At 39.0% G+C, this 27113-nt stretch overlaps 1 protein-coding gene across 8 annotated transcripts in view; it reads left to right on the top strand.

Moving 5' to 3' along the window:
* Nucleotides 1-27113, top strand: part of dnm3a (dynamin 3a) — a 208098-nt gene that overhangs the window by 46859 nt on the left and 134126 nt on the right. For 6 of the 8 annotated variants that reach the window (XM_060830133.1, XM_060830131.1, XM_060830139.1 and 3 more), the window contains exons 2-5: nt 2070-2143; nt 4321-4470; nt 21702-21905; nt 23175-23273. In XM_060830133.1, the coding sequence (XP_060686116.1) occupies nt 2070-2143; nt 4321-4470; nt 21702-21905; nt 23175-23273 (527 nt within the window). Of the gene's footprint in view, nt 1-2069; nt 2144-4320; nt 4471-17914; nt 17976-21701; nt 21906-23174; nt 23274-27113 lie in introns of those variants that run through there. The other 2 variants (XM_060830134.1, XM_060830136.1) reach the window with 2 other exon arrangements.

Raw genomic sequence — 27113 nt, 5'->3', positions numbered from 1 at the left:
TCTTTTTGAATACACTGGAGAGGTGATTTTCCTCTGCTCTGCGTAGTTGCTCTGTGAAGCGCGGTGTGTTGGATCCATCTGGTTTCATTTTTTGGAAATCGGTCTGATTTATTTCCCCAGATTTCTGAAGTTTTTTGAGTAGGGCTATGATTTGATTCTCTAGTTGTGGGGTCGGGTCTATCGCCACTTGTTGGTAAGTAATGGTATCTGTAAGTAGTGCGTTTGCTTTCTAAATGTAGTCTCTTTGATTTAAAATGACTGTCAAAAGTCCTCTGTCTGCAGGTAGGATAACAATATTCTTTTTTTTTAGTCTTTCTAGTGCTTTCCTTTTTTGTGTATCGAGTGTCTTCTCTTCCTTTTCCCTGCTTAATGTTGGTGCGATTGCCTGTCTGATGGTTTTCTGAATTTCTTCTGAGAGTTGGTTGTCTTTCAATGTTGTTTCTAATGCTGCTAAGTAATCTTTCTTGTCTGCATCCTGGAAGTTGTAATTTAAACCTCTTGCTAAGACTGCTTTTTCAGTGTCTGTTAAGGGTCAGTCAGATAGGTTTTTTTTATATCAATGCCTCTGTTGTCAATGTTATTATTTTGTGTAAGTTTGCCTAGTTTTTTTCTGCAGGTTCTTTTCATTTTCTGTGTTTGTTGCTGTCTAATATCTATGGCTTGTTGTACTGTGTCTGTCCATTTATGGTGTGTTTCCTGATAATCATTCCTGATGAAGGGCTTATGGCAGAAGCGTTGATTCTCCTGCTCCTTGGATGCTGCCTGACCTGCTGTGCTTTTCCAGCACCAGAGTCTTGCCTTAAATAGATTCACATCGATATTAGACAACATTTAGCCTGAATTACACTTTGTTAGACTTTGTTTCTCCAATGCCAATTAATGACAGAGGTTGCAGATTTAAAGTAATTGGCAAAAGAAACAAAGGCAACACAAAGAGAAAATATGTTCGAAGTTGGAATGCACTTCTTGAGACTGTAGTAAAGGCTGGTTCAGTTGTGGTTCTCAAAAGAGAGTTGAGTGAGCCCTTGAAGTAATAAAAACTTAGATAATTGAAAAGAATGGGGATTTGTGACTGATTAAGGTAGTTTTGACGGTAACTGGTGCAAGGTCATTGGGTCAGGCAGCTGCCTCCCTTGATGCAACTCTGTCATGATCCAATGGATGTAACATCAGAAAGGTCATGTATTAGAATTAGAATGAGGTTTTATTGTCACATGTATAGCAGTCCCTTTTGTGAATTTGAGTGTCGAGACTTAAGAAATTTTAGACAAATTTTAAAATTAAAAGTCTAGACTCCTGAAGTTGGAATAAACACCTAATTGCTAGTTGCAGACTGCCTTTACTGGCATTTATTTATTCTCAGGAAAATGAAAACTTTGTGTTAGAGAGGAAGAATAGACTATGATCTTCAGATCTGGATAAATCTGTCATGTAAACTTATTGACTAAGGCTGCTAATGCATCAATTTTCCAGTTACTTTAATGCTGTAATTCACCATCCCAGGATTGTTTTACATTGCAGCCTAAAGATTGTTATGTTTCTTTGTCTGAGCTTTCTAATTTAGCAAAGAATGACAACAGTACTTCAAATGATGGAAATTGAAATTTTATTTCAGAAGATCCTGTATTGCAACTTCCGTAGCGGTTGTCTCTGCCTCACAGTTTTGAATTTAGATTAGATTTAGATTACTTACAGTGTGGAAACAGGCCCTTCAGCCCAACAAGTCCACACCGGCCCGCCGAAGCGCAACCCACCCATTCCCCAATTTAGCATGGCCAATTCACCTAACCTGCACATCTTTGGATTGTGGGAGGAAACCGGAGCACCCGGAGGAAACCCACGCAGACACGGGGAGAATGTGCAAACTCCACACAGTCACCCGAGTCGGGAATTGAACCCGGGTCTCTGGTGCTGTGAGGCAGCAGTGCTAATTTTGAAAATTCAAAATGTACCAAAATGCAAAGTCAATCTTGTTCTGTCATAAATGTTGTTACAGAACTTTCCTATCTAAGCGATCTATGCTTTAGTAAAAACATGTCCTTAACTTGTTTTTCCTTCTCTGATAATAGAGATTTCCTTCCTCGGGGACCAGGCATTGTTACTAGACGACCTCTGGTTTTGCAGCTGGTTAATTGTAACACAGGTACTGTATTTTACTGAGTGTAACTTGTCTATGTGTGGATTTCATGATTATTCACCCAAAATAAATCCTTATCTGTGTGAATTGCATTCAAAAAGAGGTGCTTGACTACTGTTCCATTCATCACAGCTAGGAAAGTTAGCTTGATATGTTTTGATTTTACAAGTTACTCTCCTGGATAGATTTAGCTTCCTTTGTCGTGAGGATCTTCACTGATGTCTAGGCACACTTCTGGATTGGGCCCAGTGAATATTAAGAAAACCTTGTTGGATAACTGAATCTGCTGTACCCTTCTATCAGAAATTCTTTCCATCTTCAAAAAGCTAAAGCACCTCACAGCTTTTGTTCTAATTTTACAGTTTAATCAATAAGGGAATGTATTTAAAAATGATGAACATGTCAAGTGGTATTAAACGAACTAGTAATAATCAGTGAGCAATTTCTGTACAGTTAACTTTAACATTTGTGATATTAATTTATTGTTGTCTTTTCAATAATGAGACCTTATCTCAGAAGACTTGGGTGACCTTATCTTAGAAGATTTTGACCAGTTTGCTTTTTCACTTTTCTTGAATAGCTTCTGTTGCCAAGTGACATTGACCACAGTTGCTTCCTGCTAGTGAATAACTGCCAGCCACAGTAATACACATAGCAGAGCAAGTTATAAAGTACTTCTGTGTTTGTATGTTGTTTGGCTCATCATTGTCCAAACTTGGAGACAGATGACTTTTCATTTGTATTGATTAAAGTTGGAAGGCTTAATTTTAACTGAATCTGATTTTATGTCCTGTGACTGAGTTAAAGATCACCTTGAAATTTATGGTTAGATAAATATGCTTTGCTATTACCACAGTTTTTTCCTTGTGCTTTGATGAATGTTAAGATTTTTGTGGTGCAGCTGGAAGAGGAATATGGAGATGTTCAAATCATGGATTATTCTTCATATATAAAGTAGCAAAATTAAATGTGTAAATCTTTAGAATGGTTTTTGACATGTTTTTGATGGAATCATGTTACTTTCTCTCTCTGTTGTAAGGACGATCATTTTATTCTGTACTTTTGATTGCGGACTGAAATGGGAAAAGAACTGTTTTAAAGCAAAGGATTGTTGAACGATTGCTGCACTTTTTAAAAAGTAAATGACCTGATACTCATCGTAAGCGCCATTGGTACAGCTCCTTGTTCAGGTAGTAGTGGAACCCAGTGGTTTGAGGTAGGCTACAGCCAAGGGATGTGTATAAATGGCATATCAGCTGGCAACAAGTAGCTGATTCGCCTGTGGGCTAGTAACCATTTATTGAAGACATAGACCTTCTGACTGCTAGAACTGATGTGATTGGATCCCAGGAGTTGAAAAGCTAAAGTCTGTGAATGAGATTGGAAGTAGCCATCAGATCTGTGCAAGGGCGGGAATTGTTCTCTCAAGTGAAAGGCATTTCAAACCTGAGGAAGGCAGTCTTTGAACTGAGTGGTGTGTTGGGCCTTTTCAGAGGGCATTTGAGAATCAGCCACAATGTTGTGGGCATGGAGTCACATGTAGACCACCAAATTAATGAACCAGATGGGTTTTTATGACATTCTATGTCACTTTATAAAGACTAGCTATTTTAAAATATATATTTCAGCTTTATTAATTGAATTTAAATTCCACTAGCTACTGTGGATTTCAACCCTTATCCCCAAAACTATAACCACCCACTAATCCAGTGCATTACCACGACACCACTGTCACTCCTTTTCTGTTACAATTCTGTTGCAACATTAAATACTGGTATCACACATGTGTAGTAGTTCACAAATGGTTCATGTCAGCAGACTATTTGACTCAACATAATCAAGTCACTGCAGCAGTGGCAAAGTCATCATGTTCCCTGGAAGTATTGATCATATCCTGAGACATGGCTCGACAGTACTGTTCCCAAATTCTCTTTCATTTAAGGAGTTAATTGACATAACATTAATTGATTTTACTTAGAATTTATAAGGGAAAATTATATTAACACTCACTTAAAGAATTGTTCATTTTCAGCCTTTTTAAATTTGTTTTTACATTTAAAATGTTGAGATCATTCCATTATTTATTTGAAAAGCAATTCAAATAGTAACTTATAGCTATAAAATTTAAGTGTTCCCAAATAGTCTTTAGTTTCACCTAGTTTTCTTATTTTACTTTGTTCCAGAATATGCTGAATTCCTACATTGTAAAGGAAGGAAGTTTACTGATTTTGAAGAAGCACGTCGTGAAATTGAATTAGAAACGAACAGGGTAACAGGAACGAACAAAGGAATTTCATCAATACCCATCAACCTGAGAATTTACTCGCCAAATGGTGTGTAAAAGCAAGATGACAGAGGAGTTTGTTTCTATGTATTTTCTGAACAATGTATACTGACTCTGCATGACTCTTCTGTCAAAAAAAATGCCAGTTGAGGCAGAGGTTTTGCCATTTGCAGTGGAAATATTTCATGAAAGCAGCTAAAGTGGCATAATTAGTTTGGCCTGGTTTTAAAAAAAGCCAGGCTGTGTTAAAATTTCAGGCAATGGGAAGCAGATGTTGTATCTGCATCTGGATTGTCCCTCAAATGGTTTAAGGCAAGCTAGCATTTCTTGCATCACCCAAAGGGGTGAAGATCAAAAATCAGTTGAACTGTTAACTGATGAAAATTGGTCAACTTTAGAGAACACTCAGTCGAGTATTGTATCCAATTGGATATTGAAAACTGGAGAAAAAACCAAAAGTCGTGAATTGTCAAACCCTGAAGAAACATTGGCGATAACATTCAATAGATATGCACTTTATTCGCAATACTTTCTAACTGCATGTTCAATGTTTACCTTGGGGGAAATAATATGACACAAATTTGTGAGCAAAAAATTATAGTGCTGTGAGCTTGTTGAAAATTTCAGATTTGAAGCCACTCCCAATAACTGGGAGTGTGAATGAAGAAAACTCTTCAATGATGCAGACATTGATCAAATAGGTATCACTTTAAACTTCTCTGCAATTTATTTTAAGTATTCAAATTGATAAGTATTGAGTATTAAATGCATTAAATGGTAAAATTTTAAAACAAATGCAAAAGCAGAGTGGCTCGGTAACTCAGCCATATAAATCTTTTAGAGCTGTGAAAAATTAAATAGAATCTAAGCTTTTATAAATTAGGGGAATAATCTAAAAATACAGAGATAATGTTACTGATCTGGCTTTGTCCACTCTAATAAATATGTGAAGGCTGAAGACTGGTACAGACTAGATTTGTTGTGGTACTAGGCATCAGAGCTTTTGTTTATGAGCAAAGCTGCAGCTCTTTTTCATCAGAGCAAAGGAACTTTGAGAGATTTAATGGAAGTATTGAAAATTGTGAAAGATTTTCATAAGATATACAGAGGCTAAGCTGTTCTCTTATCAAGTGTTTAATTTATAATTTGATAAATATTTTAGAAGAGTCAAGTGTTAAGATTATTAGGGAGGACAAGTAAATTTGAATTAAGGGAATTAAATCTTTCAGAGAGTGACCTATTTTTGGTGCAACAGATGATTCTTTAGGCTACAGAACACTTTGCTTATAAGTTGATGTAGCATGTGTGTAATTGGAGATAATTGAAAGTTCCTATGGTGATTTAAATTTTTTGTTTCATTCTAGCATAAATGGAGCCTTGTCTCTGTGTTTGCTATCACCCCATTGAAATGATTCAATGGTTTGACTTAAATCCCAGCACTTGTTTCAGTTTATAGTTAAACAGCCATTTCCATAAAAAGCGAGGTTTCTTTTATGAACTGAAACTTCACGAACACTCATGTGAGATTGTGTATCTAGATATAACAATTACTTCTAATGAAATGTTTAGTGGGAAATATGTAGGATGTCTACCATGGTCTCCTGTCACTTCACTGAAAATGAAAATGATATTGCACTATAGCCATGTATAGAGATAGAAATCATTTGACCAAAGTAACTGGAGAAATAATACAAAGAAGAAAAAAAAAACAAAAAAATGCTAAATTATGTAATGTTTAAAAGCAACATGCTTAAAATCAGCAGGACTAGATTTGATCTGCAAAGGGTTAATATACAGTTCTAGACATTTTCCCATTTTCTGGCAAGCAAGACTGTTTAGACAAATTGAGATACTAAGTGTTATACTTGGGACGTAAGATTGTAATGCTTGAATGTGTAGCTTCTTAAATATATTTCTTCCCAAACTTGGTTTTACACATTACTGAAGAAAAATTGATTTTCACAGTGGCTAGTTAATCAGAGTATGCAGTCATCAGTGTCATGTCCGTAAACGTTTCAAAAGCCTTTCCAATGATCAAAATAATTCATAATACCGTAACACCATAATTCATTCCTGATCACAGGCTTTTGTCATTTTCCTGTAGAAAATCTATCTTCGCCTGTATCAAATATAATGTAGGAGGGATGTTTCCAGTTTAACTTAAAAATAACTTTTAAACATAATTAATCCCATATTTAACCATAATGGATAGTAACTTACTTTTACAAAAAAAAGTTATCATTAAGGTTACATAAATGCCGCAAGAAGATTTGGAAAATTTGCTTCATTCACTCAAAATCTGGGACACGAGATACCACACTTTGTCCTGTGGCAACATCATTGTGCAACATGAGACTCTCAAAGCTATGAATCAAACTAAATATCTAAGGAGCGCATGTACACGGAAAATTATTCAGAGAAAATGTAGTGTAGTCCCTCTCTTGCTGATGAAACTTCCAAATGAAGTACAGCATTCAGTATGGAATCTTCAACTGGGATCCAACTTGAAGAAAGCTGCCAGTAACCTTCACTTTTCATGAACAGAATTACTGGCAATATTTTGTTTAAATATGGAAGAGCAACAGTTCCAGTCTACAGATACCATGGATAAATAAATAGATAAAAATAGATCTGAATCTGAAGTAAAAGTAATGTATAAAGTATGTAAACAGTCAAGGAGATAATGAACAAAAGGGAGAGTACTGTGCAGAAAAATATGATTGTTTTAAATCTAACTTCTAAAACTATTTAGAAGATGAAGCAAAAATATTAAATTAAATCAGCAAAGAAAATAAAAAAGATCGACGATAGAACAGCTCATCTATGTTACCATTTACCATCCTAGCAGCCGAATGATAAAATGTTAATGATGCTGCTAATGAACTAAAGCAATCGGTCTAAATCAAATTAGTCTCATACACACCCAGAATTGACATAGTAAACCCTAGCAGTAGAGAACTTTGGAATCAAAGGCTTGCCTTTTTCATACAAGAATGTTAGATTTGTCATGTTTCATATTGCTCATTTGCTATTCCCAGAAATGTTATTTTCCAAAAAAAATGTATCTAAATCGTACAGGTTGTACCAATGTAATCTGGTAATCTTGGGCCTGGGCCTTTTCTAAGAGAAGAATTTGAAAGACCGTGAGAGGTTGTATGTCAGGGTCAGCATGGGTCCTGTTTAAACCTGTTATTTTGAAACCTGTTTAAAAATGCTGTGCAATGGCATAAGTGGCATAAGAGACAGAGACAGTTATGGAAGGTTTTTCTTCAATGGTCTATGACACATTAGGCCCCGCTCAGCTGGATACGGATAGTGAACCTCTGGATTTATGCATGGAAAGGACGGTTCTGGAGGAGTCGTTTAAAATTTGTGCCATTCTGCCAATATTTCCAGAGGCTCTATGTACCTTTGTAAAAAAGATTAGAAGAGTCCATTTCCACTAAGAGTGCCAGAATGTCTTGAGCCATTGTGCTGATGTCCATTTTCTTTGTAAAAATGGCATCTGCATGGAGCACCAGACATAGCAGGCAACTAATATTTGCCCTGAATAATGATTTGCTACTTTGAACAGGATGGAGGAAAGTCTCTGCCAGGCAATTCAGAACCTCACTGGAGTACGATGAAGTAAAATGCAGGACACAAGTGTGAAGATGGAGATGCGTGAATGGAAGTGAGGAGTCTGTTCAGTGCTCCCATTCACCCTCAGTCCAGGCTTCACATGCTGACTCCTGCTCTAATGCAGGCTTTTCTTTGCTGCAGTAATAGGTTTTCATGGGTCCCAAAACCCAAAGGTCAGCTCTAACATGTCAGCTGTTAGAGCAGAATATCTCCCCTGAAGCAGCGCTGTGCACAAAGAATAGGCAGAGGAAGACATTTGAATTCCACCAGGAGATTCATTTACGTGTTTATAACAATATCACTATCTTAATGTACTTGAAAATGCTAATAAATTAGAAACTTTATTTCATGACTCTATTGGCTGGCTGGGTCCATTGTTGCTGTCTGCACTCCAAAAGGCCAATACCTGTGTGAATAATGTTTATGACTGAAGTCAAAGATGAACCAAGCAATGTAATGTATGGATTCTTGACTATGGAAATGATAGGCGTTGATTTGGTTTGGCATACAGTGGGTTTAGTGTTGTTGTGCCATATGGCTTCATGCACTCAGTTAAACTGAAATGTGCCTGCTGTGGGCATCTCTGGCAACTCACAATGACTAGACGTCATAGAACTGTACAGCGAGGAATCAGACACTTCAGTCCAACTTGTCCATGCCGACCAGATATCCTAAATTAATCTAGTCCTGTAGAGGTGACCACATCACATCTGGCTTCTTATTCTGCTACTACTGCTGTTCCTTTTTCTTATTTTTGTTATTTGGATGTGAGAGTTGCTGTCAAGGCCAGTGTTTATAGTTCATCCCTCACTATCCTTGAGTGCTAGCAAATTGTCTTCTTGAACTGCTGTTGTCCATGATTTAAAGAATCCCACAGTACCACTGATTGGAGTGAGGTGCGAGGGCCAGAAAGAAGATACTATGCAGAAGGTTCCTGAACCTCTGATTCGCCTGGTGCTTATCTGTTCTGCAGCTCAACAGCCTAACTGAGAGTCAGTTTGATAATTACCAGAAACTTATATTTAACTATGGACGATTACTTTACATTATCTTTTACCTCCAGTGGTGAGTTTTCTGAACTTCTTAGCAAATGAAATCGGAAAGGAAACCAACATGTTCGAAAATCTAAGAAGATTTTCCCAGAGAATGAGTCAGTGAATGAATTTGGCAAAAACAATCTTGAAAGCCTGAAATTCTTCATTTATCTCCATATGCCGTACAGAGAAAGCAAGGAGCTAATTAATACTTGGAGACCTTTCACAAAGAATGCATTGCAAAGCTATGAACATCTTTCCAACATGAAAAGAAAGAAGTTTTCACAGGAACGACTTTAGTATACGACACCCTGGACCACACAGAAAGGTTCAACGGCCATGTTTCGAGCCTCATGTGGCAGTAGATAATTTAGTCTTGCCTGCTGCAGTCTTTTATAGCTAAAAAGGTGTTTGGGTAGTCAAAGACAAATAAAATTGCAGTTATGACCCCCTCACACAACAGAATTGAGCTCATCACTGTTAATCAGGAAACTAGGCAGATCAAGCCCCTGAAATGGGCACCTGACTTTCCTCTTCAAATTGCCGTTAGCTCTGAGGGTCCTGATGCGCGCACACGCTGACTTTGGTGCACACAACCATTGGAAGAATAATATTCTTGGAAACATTCTGTTCTACTCCCCGCTTCATGACCACTAAGTAGCAAAGGGAATATTCAGAGTGTTACAGGGATACATGAAGGGCAGAAATATTCCCAGGGATTATGTGGATGGATTTTGTACTGAAGGTGCTTCAGCTGTTCCAGCCTTTAATTGAGGCCTGTATTCCTTGGTGAAAAGAGTTGCTCCATCCATTGTTAAAACTCACTACTTTATTCACAGGAAAACACTGGCAACTAAAGAACCAAGCGCAGACTAGATAGTGTCCCTGATCACACCAGTTGTGAATTACATTACACCTCATCTATTTTGTGCGCATCTATTTGCATAACTGTGTGAAACATGGGATCTGATGTTGTTGTATTTCACACAGAGATCTGCTGGTTATCAGGAGGAAGGGTACTTTGAATCGAGGACTTTACTCCTTCCACTAGCAGAGAACTCATTGATTTTCTTTGAAAACCAGATTTGACTTGATTTATTGTTGTCACAAGTACTGGGATACAGTGAAAAGTGTTTTGTATGCTCTACAGGCAGATCATACCACACAAAGTGCATCAGGGAGTAGTACAGAGTGCAGAATACAGTGTTACAGTTGCAGAGAAGATGAATAGAGAGAGATTAACATTTGAGAGGTCTGTTTGAAAGTCTGATAACAGTGGGGAAGAAGCTGTTCTTGAATCTATTCATATGCATATTCAAATTTTATATCTTCTACCTATCTTAGATGTATGTGAACCAAACACTAAATGAATTGAATATAAAGACGCAAGGCAAAAGCACAAATGTTCTTCAAATGGATGATCAAAACATAGCATATTTGAAGAAAATTACATTTTGGGAGAGTAATATGCTGAATTTGAATAATAATTTTATTTACTGCCATGTTTTTATCTGAAAATGCAATTGAACAGCATGATGACTGACCATGTGAGCTGCTTGGAAATGAACTTTGTATCCTTTTCTTCCCGATTTGGATGTGAAAAGGTTCAAGTGGGCCCAGACTCTCTCAAGTGTCAGTCTGAAGGTTTGGAGTTGTCCGCAGCTGAAATTGAGTGGGTTATTGAAATTTCACGCAATTGATTTTTACAAAATACAACTTCTAAAATTTGGATCAATGTGATGGCTAACTATCCTGGTAATCTCACTATGCACATGGGAAGTAGTGGTTCCTTTTGCCAGCATGTATCTGTGTGAAGCAGTTAATATGAATAAAATCTCAAAACTAATCAATCCTGGATATCCTATCAACCACACTGCCAAAGTTTGTGAAATTATATTGTGAGTTGCATGCCTATATATGTCTCATTGGCTCACTGTGTTCACAAAATTGTTTAAAAATTATGATTTTTCATATACGTGTGATGTATGTTTATCTTTAAAGTACAAACTTGCAAAAATACTGAATATCACTGTGCTGCTATTTTGTTTTTATTGGTATCACTGGTCACATCATTTGCATGTATTAAAATGAGATTAGGTAAGAAATTAATTTGGGAAGCAATGTTCTAGTTCCACATCAGAGATTGAAAGTAGAATTGCATAAGCTGTTGCCATGAAGTTTGACAACAGGATACTGCAAATAAGGAGAATAAAGTCCCAGGTTGTTGAAGTGCCCTCCCAAATTACCCCAAAAGTAATGAAAGCATACATTTAGAAGGATTCCTATAGGCAATGAAGCAGCTGCGTTATTTCAGAATTTAAAAGAATTTGCAACCTGTCAGTTTCATAAATCCACTGTTACCCACTGTGTTCTTGCCAGTTGACCTTGACGTTTTTCACACAGCCCGGGAAACCTTGTTAAAGGCAGAATGCTGGGTTAAATTTCAACTTAATTGCTTATTAATATATTCAAAAACAGGTTGCCACTTTCATATGTGTTTCCCACACATCTGTGAGCGTGAACTGATTAAAAATGAAGTAAACAGGATTATGTTGGGTTTCTGATGTGCCAGCATTTTTAATGATTCCAGCTTTTGCTGCATCAGCTTGATGTGAAAATCCTCAACTCCAATTTCCACCTCTTTCCCCATACTCTTGATTCCCTTGTTAATTAAACAGAAAACAAGTTTACTTAGATATTGGAAATAAAAACAGAATGTGGCACCAATAGCTGAGCATGCGACTGAGTTAATATTTCAGGTTAATGACCTTACAACAAAGCTCAAACCTCCACAAGGGCCAGTGGTGCTGTTGGAATGTTGACCATTAACTAGCAAATGATGAAAGCCAACCCATTCATTCTTCCTGAAAACTTTTCTTGAACAATGATCCTACTAGCAAGCATTAAACAATCATTTCCCAGTCTCTCTGATCTCCATTTCACTGGAAATCTTCCCTCCATGATATCCAACATTATAGACCCAACCCTGAACAATCTATTTTTCCTTTCTTCCTAAGATCCACCTGTCAGACTGCCCTGATATACCCATTCATGATGAAGGGCTTTTGCCCGATTTTCCTGCTCCACGGATGCTGCCAGAACTGCTGTGCTGTTCTAGCACCACTCTAATCTTGACTCTAATCTCTAGCATCTGCAGTACCCACTTCTGCCTATACCCATTCTTTTAACCTTTTCCTGCTCCACAGAACTGATTTCTTCCTAACTTGAATCTGTTTTTTATCTCCTTGTCCAGTTTCTTCCAAACTCCATCTGTGATTCATGACTGCAAATCAAGAAACTGTTCAGTAACAAACTTAGTTTTAACTATTCTTCTTTCAGCATGCTTAGATCTTGAGTTTGATTATTTTATTTACAGTGTGTTCCTAGCAGCTGGTAGTTGTGTAACTGTCCAGATATGATGGGGTTCTCAATGCCACCTCTGCTGGTTCAAAAGGTTAAATAGGTTAAGTTCATTATGAAAAGCTGTTCATTTTCTGTTGGTTTTACTGCCATTTAACTTGCTAATATTGCTGTGGTCTCAGCAAAGACATAGACTAAACTAATATGCACAATACCCATAACATACTTAAGGTAGTTGTGATAATGAATTTTTGGATTGCAGCAGGTGGATTGTGGGGATAGGGAACCATATTTGTCTACTGTTATCTGTTTACTGTCTCCAATTTTAAATTATTTCTTGGCCAACGGCCATTTTTACCTATAGCACCTTCTAAAAGTTTATATATAAAAATACAATTATCGGTGGTAAACCTGTGCTCCCATTATCATTAATGGGGTCCATTACAAACCAAGCTCAGCTTGTTTCAATTAATCAGAGATCATTAATGCTGTAGTTTCATATCCAATGTAACATATGAAAGATAGGAAAGGTTATGAGGATCGGTGAGTCAGACATGACTGGTGGGTTGTCGGTAGGGATTCTGAGAGATAGGATTTACATGCATTTGGAAAGACAAGGTCTGATTAGGGATAGTCAGCATGGCTTTGTGTGTGGGAAATCATGTCTCATAAATTTGATTGAGCTTTTTGAAGAGGTGACCAAGAAGATCGAGGGAGAGCCAAGCAAATGGATATAAAATTGGCTTGATGGTAGAAGACAGAGTATGGTGATAGAGGGTTGTTGTTCGAACTGGAGACTTGTGACCAGTAGTGTGCCACAAGGATTGATGCTGGGTCCACTGTTCATAATTTATATATATGATTTGAGAGTATAGGAGGCATGGCTAGTAAATTTGCAGATGACACCAATATTGGTGGTATAGTGAAGACTGTGAAGTTTATCTAAAAGTACAATGAAATCTTGATAAGATGGGCCAATGGGCCAAGAAACAGCAGATGAAGTTCAATTTAGATAGATGTGAGGTATTGCATTTTGGTGAGGCAAACTAGGACAAGACCCACAATTAATGGTAGGCCCTCGGGAATGTTGTTGGACAGAGGGAACTAGGTGTGCAGGTTCCGTGAAAGTGGTGTTGCAGGTAAACAGCGCGATGAAGGTGTTTAGCACACTTTTCTTCATTGGTCAAAGCATTAAGTGTAGAAGTTGAGATATCACGTTGCAACTGTACAAGACAGTGGTGAGACCACGTTTAGAATACTCCATACAGTTCTGGTTGCCCTACTACAGGAAGGGTGTTGTTAAATTAGAAAGGGTATAAAAAAAATTTACAAGCATGTTGCCAAGACTGGAGGGGAGAGGCTTTGACCTTTGTCCTTGGAGCGTCAGAGGCTGGGGGGTGATCTTATGGAAGTTTATAAAATCATGAAGGGTGTAGATAAGGTGAATAGGCACAGTCTGCTTCCAAGGGTAGGGAGAGTCCAAAACTAGAGGGCATAGGTTTAAGATGAGAGAGGAACAATTTAAGAGACCTGAAGGGCAACTTTTTCACACAGAGGGTGGTGCGTATATGGAATGAGCTACCAGAGGAAGTGGAGGAGGCTGGTACAATTACAACATTTCAAAGACATTTGGACATGTACGTGGACAGGAAACATTTAGACGGATATGGGCCAAACACAGACAAATGGATTACATTACATTACATTGTGACTAGTTCAGTTTAGGAAACCTGGTTGGCATGGATGAGTTGGACCCAAAGGCCTGTTTCTGTGCTGTGTGACTCTGACTCTGGCTCATCTAATGCCTTCCATCTCTTGAATAGTTTTCAGTTCTTTGGCCCTAACTGTTTCAATTTAAGTGGACATCAAATCTATCTACATCTCCATCTCCCACCAGGATGGTCTTGGGGCTCTCCATGCCTGTCTTGAAATGAAGGCTCAACCAGTCCCACACCACTAGCCTCTCTGCCTGGTGGACAATTTATTTCTTCAACTCCATTCTCTTCTTCCATATAAAAGGCATTGCTTTGGAAACCCACATTGGCCTTAGCTATCTCTGCGTTGGTTTTGGCCATTGTGGAACATTCTTGTTCCAGTTGGATTCAAGTCTCCTCATGCATCTTCTCTTCCAGTGCATTGTCTATATCAGTATTATTTCTTGTTCTTACACTGAAAAGAAAATTTAATCAACATTGATTCCAATTTCTACTCCTCTCTTGCCAGTCCCAGCTAATGGTCATCAGTTTGAAATGTTAATTCTTTCTCTCTTCACATTATTTTGGCTGAAGTACTTGGACATATGTGATAGGCACATAAATAATGCATGGAAACCTAAGGAAAGTACAGGCCTTCTAAGAGACACATGGAATTAACAGAATATTATTCTGAAATGGGAGGAATGTTGAATAGTCACAAAGATGAAGAGGAAAGGAAACCATAAAGAGAAAAAGAGGCCACAATGGTTATGAATATGTTAAGGGATAAGGTTAAAGGCAAAAATATGGAAAATGAAGTATAATGTGGGAAAATATGAAATTGTTCATTTTGGCAGGAATTTTTTTTTAAATATCTAAATGGTGAGAGATTGCATATGGAGTCATACAGCATGAAAACATACCCTTGGGTCCAACTAGTGCTTGCCAACCATGCTCTCTAACTAAACTAGTCCCATCTGCCTGCGCTTGGCCCATATCCCTCCAAATCTTTCTTATTCATGTACTTATCCAAATGTATTTAAAATATTTTAACTCTACCTGCAACCACTCCTTCCTCTGGAAATTCATTCTACACATGAACCACTCTTGGTGTAAAAAAGTTTCCCCTCATTCCTTTTCTCCTCTCACATTAAAAATATGCCTCCTAGGTTTGAACTTACCACCTAAGGGAAAATACCTTATCTAAGCCCCTCATGATTTTATAAACTTCTATAAGGTCACCCTCAAACTCCTATACTCCATTGAAAAAGGTCCCAACCTATTCGGTACATTTTTTATAAATCAAACCCTCCTTTCCCAGCAACATCCTGGTAAATCTTTTCTGAACTCACTCCAGTTCAATAATGTCCTTCCTATAACACAGTCTTCCAGACGACCCCTCACCAATGTCCTGTACAACCTCAACGTGGTATCCCAACTCTGATACTAAAAAGCCTGAGAAAAGAAGACAAGCGTGCTAAATGCCACCTTAACCACCGTGTCTACTTGTGATGCAACTTTGCAAGAATTACATACCTGAACCCTTAGGTCTTTCTGTTCTACAACGCTACCCAGTACCCAACCATAATAGTATATGTACTGCCCTTGTTTGTTTTATCAAAATGCAATCCTTCACATTTACCCAAACTAAACTTCATCTACCACTCTTAACATGCAACAAGTTCTGGGCACCCTCTTGCATTAGAAGATTAGTGTGCAAGGACAGCAAGTAATTAGGAAAGCTAATGGATAGTACTTGAGTATTGCTGAGAAAAGACAAGTTTAACCAGAACAATTCCCAAGAAATTCTATTTCCAAAATCAAGGGAAAAGGGCATTTTATACTGTATGAAAATAGAGTGCTGATTGTTCGTTTGGATTCAGATTGCTAGAGGCACTGCCTTGGAGAATGCTCAACTTATCTGAAAACTGACAGCGACCAAAAATTTTGTTAAAATCAGCAGGTTGACTCTAATCGGGATATTTCATGAAGAAATGAATCTGAATATATGTAGGTTCGATTTGACACAATTGTGCAACACTGAGCCCAACTGACAATCTTCAGTTCATTATCAGTGTAATCCTTAGCACACTCCGGATTGTTTAGCAAATATTATCTAATTAGAGTCATAGAGTGTACAGCAAGGAAACAGACCCTTTGGTCCAATCCGTCCATGCCAACCAGACATCCCAACCCAATCTAGTTCCACCTTCCAGCACCCGACCCACATCCCTCCAAACCCTTCCTATTCATATACCCATCCAAATGCCTCTTAAATGTTGCAATTGTACCAGCCTCCTCCATTTCCTCTGGCAGCTCATTCCACACTCGTACCACCCTCTGTGTGAAAAAGTTGCCCCTGAGGTCTCTTTTATATCTTTCCCCTCTCACCCTAAACCTATGCCCTCTAGTTCTGGACTCTCTGACCCCAGGGAAAAGACTTTGCCAATTTACCCTATCCATGCCACTCTATAAGGTCACCCCTCAGCCTCTGATGTTCCAGGGAAAACAGCCCCAGCCTGTTCAGCCTCTCCCTATAAAATTATGTAATTCTACCCAATGTTGGACACAATGTTTTGAGCTTTACAGCAATGGTCTGGTTGAATACAGTCAGTAATTTACAAATTGCCAAAGGGAGATCCTGTTTGATATGATCTGCCAGTATTTAGTCCGTTTCACATTGGCACTGAGATTCATATACCACATTACTCGTGTGTTAAATACAATGACTTTTTCGCCTGATGGTGAAACCTTTTGTGGTGAACTTCTTTATGTTGCTATTGCATAGTTGCGGTGTGAAGCTGCTAAATTCACTGTTGTTCAAATGTTTTAGATACCTTGGGCCCTTGCAGGATAATCTGAGGTAGACTGGCCACTTCTCAGGACCAAAGGTGATAGCCTTAAGTCTGTTTGTGAGTTTGCCTTATATACAGCGAGAAATTATCTGTTCAGGTTCATCATTTTTCTGGAGAATGACTTTGATACACCTTGTTTCAATATCAAGCTCAGAATGTTGTTGTTTGTTGGAAAGGGAACTGAATATAAAGTAGAGAGGTTATGGAAGTTACCACATCTAGTGTACTATATTTAAGAATTGATGCAAATGCATTGGAAGCAGTTCAGAGGGATTTATAAGATTTAATATCTGGAATGAGCAGGTTGTCACATGAGAAAAGGTTGGACAGGCTAGGCTTGTAATTCCTTGGAGTTTAAGAGTAAGAAATGACTTGTTTGTAACATGCAAAAGTCCTGAGAGTCTTGACAAGGTTCGTGTGGAAAGAAAGAATGTTTTCTTATCTGGGGAAGAGATCAGGATAAGTTGTTTTCTTTGAGGGCCATGAGCCTTTAAAACTCTCTTCCAAAGATTATGGAATCAGATTCATTTTAAGACTCAGTTTAGATAGATTCTTGATGAGCAAGGGTTGAAAGGTTATTAAGTTATGAAGGAATGTCGTAAGCACTATTGAGTAGCAGAGCAGACTAAAGTGTCATATTTTCCTCATGATGCGTCTGCTTCATATGTTCATATGTATCCTTGAGGGCTGGATTTTTCCATTCTCACCCTGGGAAAACATGCATTCAGCAACCAAAAATGGTGGCAGGGAGACTATAAATGGAAACCTCCCAGCTGATTCGTGACAGTTGCTATTTCATCCAGGTAGTGGAACAGATTGCTCTCAAAGCCTACTTAAGGTGGCATTTAAATGTCTACCTCAATTTTGAATTTTCTGAATTTTGAGATTTTCAGTGAGTTGGATGGGTTCTTGAAACCTGTGTGAACCTTTTCAAGGACAATCAGTTAATTGTGAGAGCAGCTTGTTGTGGAATCAGGAATCTTCTAACAGGTACTTTTAAAAGGTGTTGCTAACTTCAAATATCATAACTAGATGCTGTGTAATTAAGTCATTGTGTCTTTCTTTCAGTGATAGTAAAAGAATTCTGTCTTCAAATTTAAGTGACAGTTACATTGACTGGCATTCAGTGAATTAGGGTATTTTCTAAGTGGACAATGGATTCTTGTGCATTCAACAGGAAGTCAGATATTAATGTGCCACCTGGATCTTGTACTTTGACTTTTACATTGATTTAAAGTTCAGACATCTAAACCATTGGAAGCCATCTCTTCTGTCACCTTCAAAAACTGAATGTTTTCACTTATGCAGGTTTTGTTGACACAGCTGTGCAGTGAAACTTTATTCTGAATGCTTGGCTATATTTCAGACTCACCAATAGATTTTTATCGGCTGAGGTTATCAGTGCAGCACACTTAAAGGGAGTGTGAACGTTGTTTGATTTATAGTTTTAGGAGCATTTAATATAGTTTGTGTTTCTTTGGAGTGTTTTTGAATGGTTATTTGTTTATCTTGAAAGATTTGAGAGCACTTAAGTTGGAGTACCTTTTTAAAAAAGTATTTGAACAGCTTTATATTTGACAGTTTTATGAGCACCAAAGAGGGGCACATTTCTTAAGTGGCATTTTGTGTGTATTTCAAAGATTTCTCAGTGCTATTATGAGACTCATGAGTTATGTCCATAAATGATATTACATGAGGGATTATAGAGAGAGAAATGAAGATATGAAGGGGCATTGAGAGAGTAAGATAAATGGTGACGGTGTGCAGGTAAGGATGAATAGCAACCATTTTCAGAACTAGGTTAATGTCACAGTGAATAGAAGCAGGCCTTATAACTTGACTGCCTTGTCATCTCTATTTGCATCCTATGCCTGTTTTGGGAGACAGGCGCCTAATTCCAACCAATGCTCGATTTCTGAAGTGATATTCACATATGTTTATTCAAAAAGCAGGAATGAATAGTCAAGACCCAACCTGTGATTCCCAATGTAAAGGGGAAATCTCACCCATTGCCTTAGTGTTTATTGAAGAATTAATGAATAGAAAAGTTCATTTGCATATGAAGTCAAGATGATTTTTTTCAGTAGATATACAGAACAGAGCAGGATATGAAATGTCAGTCAAATTTAAGGAAGACAAAACCCCACATTCAGATGGATTGCATCTTTAGGGACTGAGAAAGACCAGAAGCTAATGTGGAGGCAGAAATGTGCATATTTAAGATGTTTAAAGTGTTCAATGCATATGTAAGGAAGAGGACACATATATATGGATCAGATTAGTAAGAAGTAATTAGATCAAAGGAGGCTTATGCGAAGTACACCAGCATAGACCAGTTAGGCCACATGATGTTTGTCATAATAGTGATACAAACATGTAAAGTTTGTTTCAAATTTGTATTCTTACATAACCCAAAATCAGAATTCCAAAAGATTTTGTATGCATCATAGAAGTCTGAGAGGTGTGATGTAAAAATATCTCTAATTTCAAGGGCCCTAATTTGCTGTTGATCAACTTTACTTCTTGAATGTCGCTTTCTGCAAAGATGCAAGCAGCACAGATCACTAAATCATGAGCAAGATAAAATGTGACTTATTTCTCAATTTATGACATTAATTGCTTTTAATTTATTTGACAAAATTTACACGCTGAGCATTATAGTATTTATAATAATGATAAATATGAGAGAAATAAAATATCTGGATTTTTCAAGTAGTAAATTAATGGTAGATTTTAATTTGTTGTTACTTGTAACTTCAGCATTGCAGTTCAACTAACAATTATCTTAGACTTTATGCATAAGCTTTTATGTACCATGTTTTGCCTCATTTTCATGTCTGTTTTACAATGCAAAAGTATATGTGTTATAGAATGTATATGCGGTTTAAAAACCAAATGTAAATTAAAAGTTATTCCTGCTATCCTACTGTATTGAGTTTAGTTAAGATGTGAGCCTTGCATTTGCAAACACTGACAAATGGTAATTAGTCATTAAAGTGAGGTGTGACAAAATGAATAGTATGTGCTGTGCAACAGTGTAACTTTTCCACCATTCATCTGATGCCCTCTAAGGTTGCTAAAATTAAGGCAGTTTTAAAATTGTGACCTTGTCATCTAGAACTGATTTGTGAAACCTGTATTATTTGACAAAGTTAAAAATCTCACAACGCCAGGTTATAGACCAACAGGTTTATTTGAAAGTACAGGCTTTCAGAGCGCTGCTCCTTCGTCAGATAGCTACTGAGGCAGGATCATAGGACATAGAACCAGTCTGACTCAAAGTTGGAATACTGACAGACTCGAACCTCAACACCTTTAAATGCATTGTCTGAACTGAGATGTCACCTTTTTATTATAAAACCTTAAGTTACCTCAGGAATGTGACTTGAAAGTAGTTCTGGAATTTACATATGAATGAATTGAAACTTACAATCCATTCTAAGTGATTAAAGACTTAACAACAATCTAAGGTTGTTCAATTCCTCGCATCAGTTGTATGACACTTTGATATAATCCACATCATGTATTATTTGAGGTAGGGGATGTTATTGCTTGGAAAATGTTGTTACTTCAGTACCCTGAGTCAGGATCAGGCATTCTCAAGTTAGGTACAATACAGAGAAGTATGCAGACTTCAGTACTTTTTCTGTGAGTAAATCTCAGACTTAGAACTGTCTCCACTATGGCACAAGTGTGATACTTTTCCATGTGCCATCCTTTGGGGCAGAATGTTAGTTGATGTCACATTAGTGAAATGGGACTTGTCCGTTCTAAAGTCACATTTCACAAAATTCTTGCATTGACTAGATACAGGACTAGTTGTCCCATAAGTCTGAGCTGGGTTTGGGTCCATGATAAGTTGATGCAAGCCCAGTAAGAGATCAAAATGAGCAGGATGTTAACTTTTTACTGTACCTAGAAATAATGTATTTTACATTGTTGAACTTGTATCATGTCAGCTTGAGCTGATGTATAATGACAGTTCCATTGTTTTAATCAACATTGAATCCACATTATAAGGATTCAATGATAAAGTGCATTAATAGCTGTCCTAATATCTCAGTAGATAAGTATATGTTCCTAATATATACCCTCAGATTATGTTTTTTTAAAAAACAACCTTACAAGGTGGTATGAGTTACTATAAATGTTAACAACTCTAGTCTAAAGGGAAGAAAATGTCTGATAGGATTTCAGCACCTGGTGGAAAATGCCTTATTTGGATAATCGCTGAAGACTACATTGGTCACTTACATTGAAAAATAGCTTTTGAAGGCTGGGAACAAAATATGTTGTAAAGAAGTACTTTTTAGTTACTTAGTGGCTACTTACCCAATTTGGTGCTAGAATGTAGAGTTTGTGCAAAGTATGTTCTACCAGTATGTCCCTTAAGTTTGCAAGCTGATTCATAGCTGCATCATTGGACTTGACTTGCTTAAGGAGCTTGCTCACTGAAACAAGAAACACTTAGGTTAAACCTTTTCAAAGTTAGAGCACTAATTCATATCTGAAGGATTAACTTCATTTGCCAGCTTAAGTCTGCCAACTCCATTTTGAGGCCATTACTACCATGTTAGCCCCAATTTTATTTTTTGTGTTTTTAAATATTCAATTTCAAAGATTACACGGAATTGGAATAAAGGAATGTTTGTACATACTTTGCATAGATGAAAACAGTAATAGTTATTTACTTGCTGTTTTCTTTTTACTTTACAGTGTTAAACCTGACCCTGATTGATTTGCCTGGTATCACTAAAGTGCCCGTAGGAGATCAACCACCAGACATTGAATACCAAATCAGGGACACAATAATGCAATTCATCATTCGAGAAAATTGCCTAATTTTGGCAGTGACCCCAGCTAATACTGACTTGGCTAATTCAGATGCACTTAAGTTGGCAAAAGATGTTGATCCTCAAGGTAAGGCTCCTTTATATAGATGCCCGCAGCTGCGGGGAAACTTTGGCTTTTGGAAAGGGTATTTGGTTTCTTTCCAAAGAAGTACATAACTTGTATATTGAGGTGTTGACCAAAGGAATCTGTATTTCTAAATACTGAACACATGAGTACTGCTGCAGGATTACGAATATCAGTGTTAGCATATCTTTTGTCACAATTATATATCTTTTACATTTTCTGAGGCAACCAATCAACTTGTATGTTTTGTTTACCAATATTTGTAGATTCATTAAATTGGGGAGGGGGGATGACCTTTTCATTGAATCCCTTTGATAACAATGAACATCAAATGAGTTTAGTGCTGTTGAAATGAACTCTGAAATCCCCATGCTTCTAATCCAATATAGTAAAGTCCAGATCTTCATATAGTAAAGCCAGGTATATTGGAAATGCAAAAGACAAGATTGTGTGTGCTTCACTGTATAACCTAAGCTAATTACCTACAGTTTTCTTGGATCTGGAAGGAAAACGATTCCTGCTTGCAATTCAAATCTTTCTCTCATTCTTGTGTCCATATAGTTCATAGAGTCAGCTTGCTGCATGACATCTGGCAAATATCTCAAAACAAACAGCAACAGTTATGTGGGAAATGGGTTGTTGCAACGTTTGGTCCAGTTTTCCCTGTTTTAGGAAAGGGGAAATACCTGTCCTAATTGGGACTAAAATAGTTGCCAAGAGCAAAAATATGGTCCAGTGTTCTGTCATATTGTGCACTTGTGTCATCATGACCTCTTTGATGATCTGGACCTTTGTGTGCCAAAAGTATGAGAGTACATATTTTTCAGAACTGAAAAAACTTCAGCGTTCTGTGGAAGAGCTGAACCAAACTCAAAATGTTAACCTTGTTTTTCTCTCTTCGTAGATGCTGCCAGACCTGCTGAGGTTCTCCAACAGTTTCTGGTTTTTCTTTTAGATTTCCAAACGCTGAAGTATTTTGCCTTTATGAGTACATGTGTTAGGTCATTTTCCAAGTTTAATAAGCATTAGTAAATATTTGTTTAATATTATCTCATGCTTTTTAAAAAAGCTTTATTTTTATTTGTAAAAAATCCATCTCCTTTGCAGTTTTATAATGGGTCATAGCTGTGCACTGGGAATTATTTAAAGTAACTAGTTGATGTAACATATCACTGTCACCCGTCTTAAACAAAGTAAAACTGTAATCTGCTGGCTGAAAAGTATACTTAGTGAAATTCCTGCTTTAAAAATCAAATCTCCTCATTTGTTTAGGTTTGCGAACAATTGGTGTGATAACCAAGCTGGATCTAATGGATGATGGTACAGATGCCAGAGATATATTGGAGAACAAGATACTGCCTCTTCGCAGAGGTATCACACAAATTTGGTCCATTGTAAATTAAAATCTTTTAGAAAATCAATTTTCAGAACATTGTAAGCCTGTAACAATAAATCACTCATTACTTTTCTTCTTTATTCTTTTGTGGGATGTGGTTATTGCTGTAAAGTGCAATGTTTGCTGATGATGCATAATTGCCCTTGAAATGAATGGTTTGGTAGGACGTTTCAGAGCACTGTTAAGAGTCAACCATATTTCTAGTGTATGAAGTCACATGTAAAGCAGATGACCAGGTCAGGATGTTAGGTCCTCTTTTGGAAAACATATGGGTGAATTGGATGTATTTATAGGACAATTACTGATAGTCTAATGGTTACAATTACCAATGCAATATTGCAGATGAATTAATGGAATTTAAATTCCACTAGTTGCCATGGTGGAATTTGAATTTAAATTCCCAGACCATTAGCTTGGCCGTCTGGATTACCACTATGCCAGCAACAAGCCCCCTAATTGTCACAGAATGCTTTGCTTTCAAAAGTATCTTTTTAAAATTGAAGTTGAGCTTTGCAGTCCCTGCCAATATTTGTAAATGTAAAACCAGAACGGCCTGGCATTTAGTAAAAATGTTTTTTTTTAACCTGATCATGTATGTACAATAGCCATCCTGCATTGCAGACTGGTGTGGCGTGGAATCATGCTCCTATCTCTCAGGTAATGATTTAGCAGAGCAGCCTTGACTGACCAGTAGATGTGAAGCTACAAAGTAACAAAAGGCAATCATCTATGTTTCGATAACCCCTTCAAGGAAGTGGTATCGCTGTAACCCTGTTCTAAGAACACGAGCTCTGGAAACAAGTGCAATCGCAAAGATTACCCTGCAAAATGATGCAGAATCTGTAGAAATTGTTCAGTGGGATGTGGCAAAATTGATAATCGACTTACCAAATTAGTCAAAAGGGACATTCTTGGGAATTGAGATTACACGTATCTCAATGTTCACCTTAGTAAGCTGCTCTTCTGAAATATGTTTTGTTTTTTGCTTGCTAAAAATAAAGTGATATGGATATATGAATTCAAAACTCATCATGGCACTTGTTAATTTGTTCCAAGAGTGTGGCACTGGAAAAGCACAGCAGGTCAGGTAGCATCCAAGGAGCAGGAAAATTGATGTTTTGGGTATAAGCCCTTCACCAGGAGTGAGACTTGTGGGCCGGGGGCTGCGAGCTAACTGGGAGGTGGCTGGGGGGACGATAACTGGGAATGTGATAGGTAGATGAAGGTGAGGGGAAAGGTGATAGGTCGGAGAAGAGAGTGGAGCGGATAGGTGGGAAGGAATATGGACAGGTCAAGCAGTCGGTGCTGAATTGGAGGCTTGGGACTGGGATAGGGTGGGGGGGGTGGTGGGGAATGAGGAAAATGTTGAAATTTACATTGATTCTGTGTGGTTGCAGAATCCCAAGGTGGAAGATAAGGCATTCTTCCTCCAGGCGTCAGGTGATTGGGGTTTGGCGATGGAGGAGGCCCAGGACCTGCATGTCCTTGGTAGAGTGGGAGGGAGAATTAAAGTGTTCAGCCACTGGGCAGTGGGGTGGTTGGTGCGGGTGTCCCAGAGATGTTCTCTGAAACGATCCGCAAGTTGGCGTCCTGTCTCCCCGATGTAGAGGAAACCATATTGGGTGCAACAGATACAGTACATGATGTGTGGGGAAGTACAAGTAAATTTCTGTCGGATGTGGAAGGATCATTTTGGGCCTTGGATGAAGGTGAGGGCGGGAGCTGTGAGTGCAAATTTTGCATTTACTGCGTTGGCAGGGGAAGATGCCAGGAGTTGGGTGTGGGTTGGGGTGGGGTGTGGTGGGGATGGGGGGGGGTTCGGCGGGTGGTGCGTGGATCTGAAAAGGGAGTCACGGAGCGAATGGTCTCTCCGAAATGCAGATAGGGATGGGGAAGGAAATATATCCCTAGTGGTAGGGTCTATTTGTAGGTGGCGGAAGAGGCAAAGAATGATGCGATGTACCTCGAGGTTAGTGGGGTGGAAGATGAGTTTTGTCCAGGGTTACACATTTATCCACCACGACAAAGGCCTCCGACCCCTCTGTTTCTTCCTCTCATGCCGACCCAACCAGTACCTTTCAACTGACACTCTCATTCAACTTACCCTCAACAACGTCTCCTTCCAATCCTCCCACTTCCTCCAAATCAAAGGGGTAGCCATGGGCTCCTGCATGGGCCCTAGCTATGCCTGTCTCTTTGTCAGGTACATGGAACAACCAATCTTCCACAGCTACACCAGTACCATTCCCACCTTTTCCTCCACTACATCGATGACTGTACTGGCATCACCTTGTGCTCCCACAACAAGGTTGGATAGTTTTTGAAATTCACCAACGCCTTCTATCCCGACCTCAAATTCATCTGGACCACTTCAGACAACTCCCTCTCTTCCCTGGACCTCTCCATCTCCATCTCCATCTCCGGTGACCGACTAACCATGGACATCTTCTCCAAACCCACCAACTCTCACAGCTACCTGGACTACACCTCTTCCCAACCTGTCTCCTGTAAAACTGCCACCCCTTAGTCCCAATTCCTCCGCCTCCACCGCATTTGCTCCTGGGATGACTAAGTCCACCATTGAACATCCCAGATGGCCGCCTCCTTCCGCAATTCCCCCCAACATGGTGGTTGATGCCCTCCAGCACATCTCCTTCACTTTCCGCACCTCCACCCTTGAGCCCCACTCCTCCGATCTCAAAGAGAACAGAAACCCCCTCAGTCCTCACCTTCAACCCTACGTACTTCCGGATACATCACATTATCCTTTGCCACTTCTGCCACCTACAAACAGACCCCACCACTTGGGATATATTTCCCTCCCCACCCCTATCTGCATTTTGGAGAGATCATTCCTTCCGCGACTCCCTTTTCAGATCCATGCCCTCCCACCAACCCACACCCCACTCCTAACACCTTCCCTTGCCAGCACAAGAAGTGCAAAACCTTGCCCACACTCCCCCTCCCCCCCCCCCCCCCCTCCATCCAAGACCCCAAAGGATCCTTTCACATCTGACAGAAACTTACCTATACTTCCACACACATCATCTATTGTAGCTGTTGAACCCGACCTGGTCTCCTCTGTGTCAGGGAGATGGGAAGCCAGCTTGCGATCATTTCAGAGAACATCTCTGGGACACCCGCACCAACCACACCACCATCCCCTGGCCGAACTTTCTAACGCTCCTTCCCACTCCACCAAAGACATATAGGTCCTGGCCTCCTCCATCGCCAAATCGTAACCACCCAACGCCTGGAGGAAGAACGCCTCATCTTCCACCTTGGGACTGTGCAACCACATGGGATCAATGTGGATTTCACCAGTTTCCTCATTTTCCCCTTCTCCCGCCTTATCCCAGTCCCAAGCCTCCAACTCAGCACCGCCCTCTTGAACTGTCCTACCTGTCCATCTTCCTTCCTACCTATTCGCTCCACCCACCTCTCTGACCTATCACCTTTGCCCCACACCTTCATCTACCTATCACATTCCCAGCTACCTACCCCCCAGCCCCACCCCCTCCCATTTATCTCTCAGCCTCCTTGGCCCACAAGCCTCATTCTTGATGAAGGGCTTATGCGCGAAACATCGATTTTCCTACTCCTCAGATGCTGCCTGACCTGCTGTGCTTTTCCAGCAGCACACTCTTGACTCAGATCTCCAGCATCTGCAGTTCTTCACCTAATTAGAGTCATAGAGATGTACAGCATGGAAACAGACCCTTCGGTCCAACCTGTCCATGCTGACCAGATATCCCAACCCAATCTAGTCCCACCTGCCAGCAGCCGGCACATATCCCTCCAAACCCTTCCTATTC

The sequence above is a fragment of the Hemiscyllium ocellatum genome, chromosome 9, assembly GCF_020745735.1.
Source record: "Hemiscyllium ocellatum isolate sHemOce1 chromosome 9, sHemOce1.pat.X.cur, whole genome shotgun sequence".
Lineage (NCBI taxonomy): Eukaryota > Metazoa > Chordata > Chondrichthyes > Orectolobiformes > Hemiscylliidae > Hemiscyllium > Hemiscyllium ocellatum.
The sequence above is the reverse complement of the archived record's forward strand: the minus strand, read 5'-3'. Positions and strand labels throughout refer to the sequence as shown.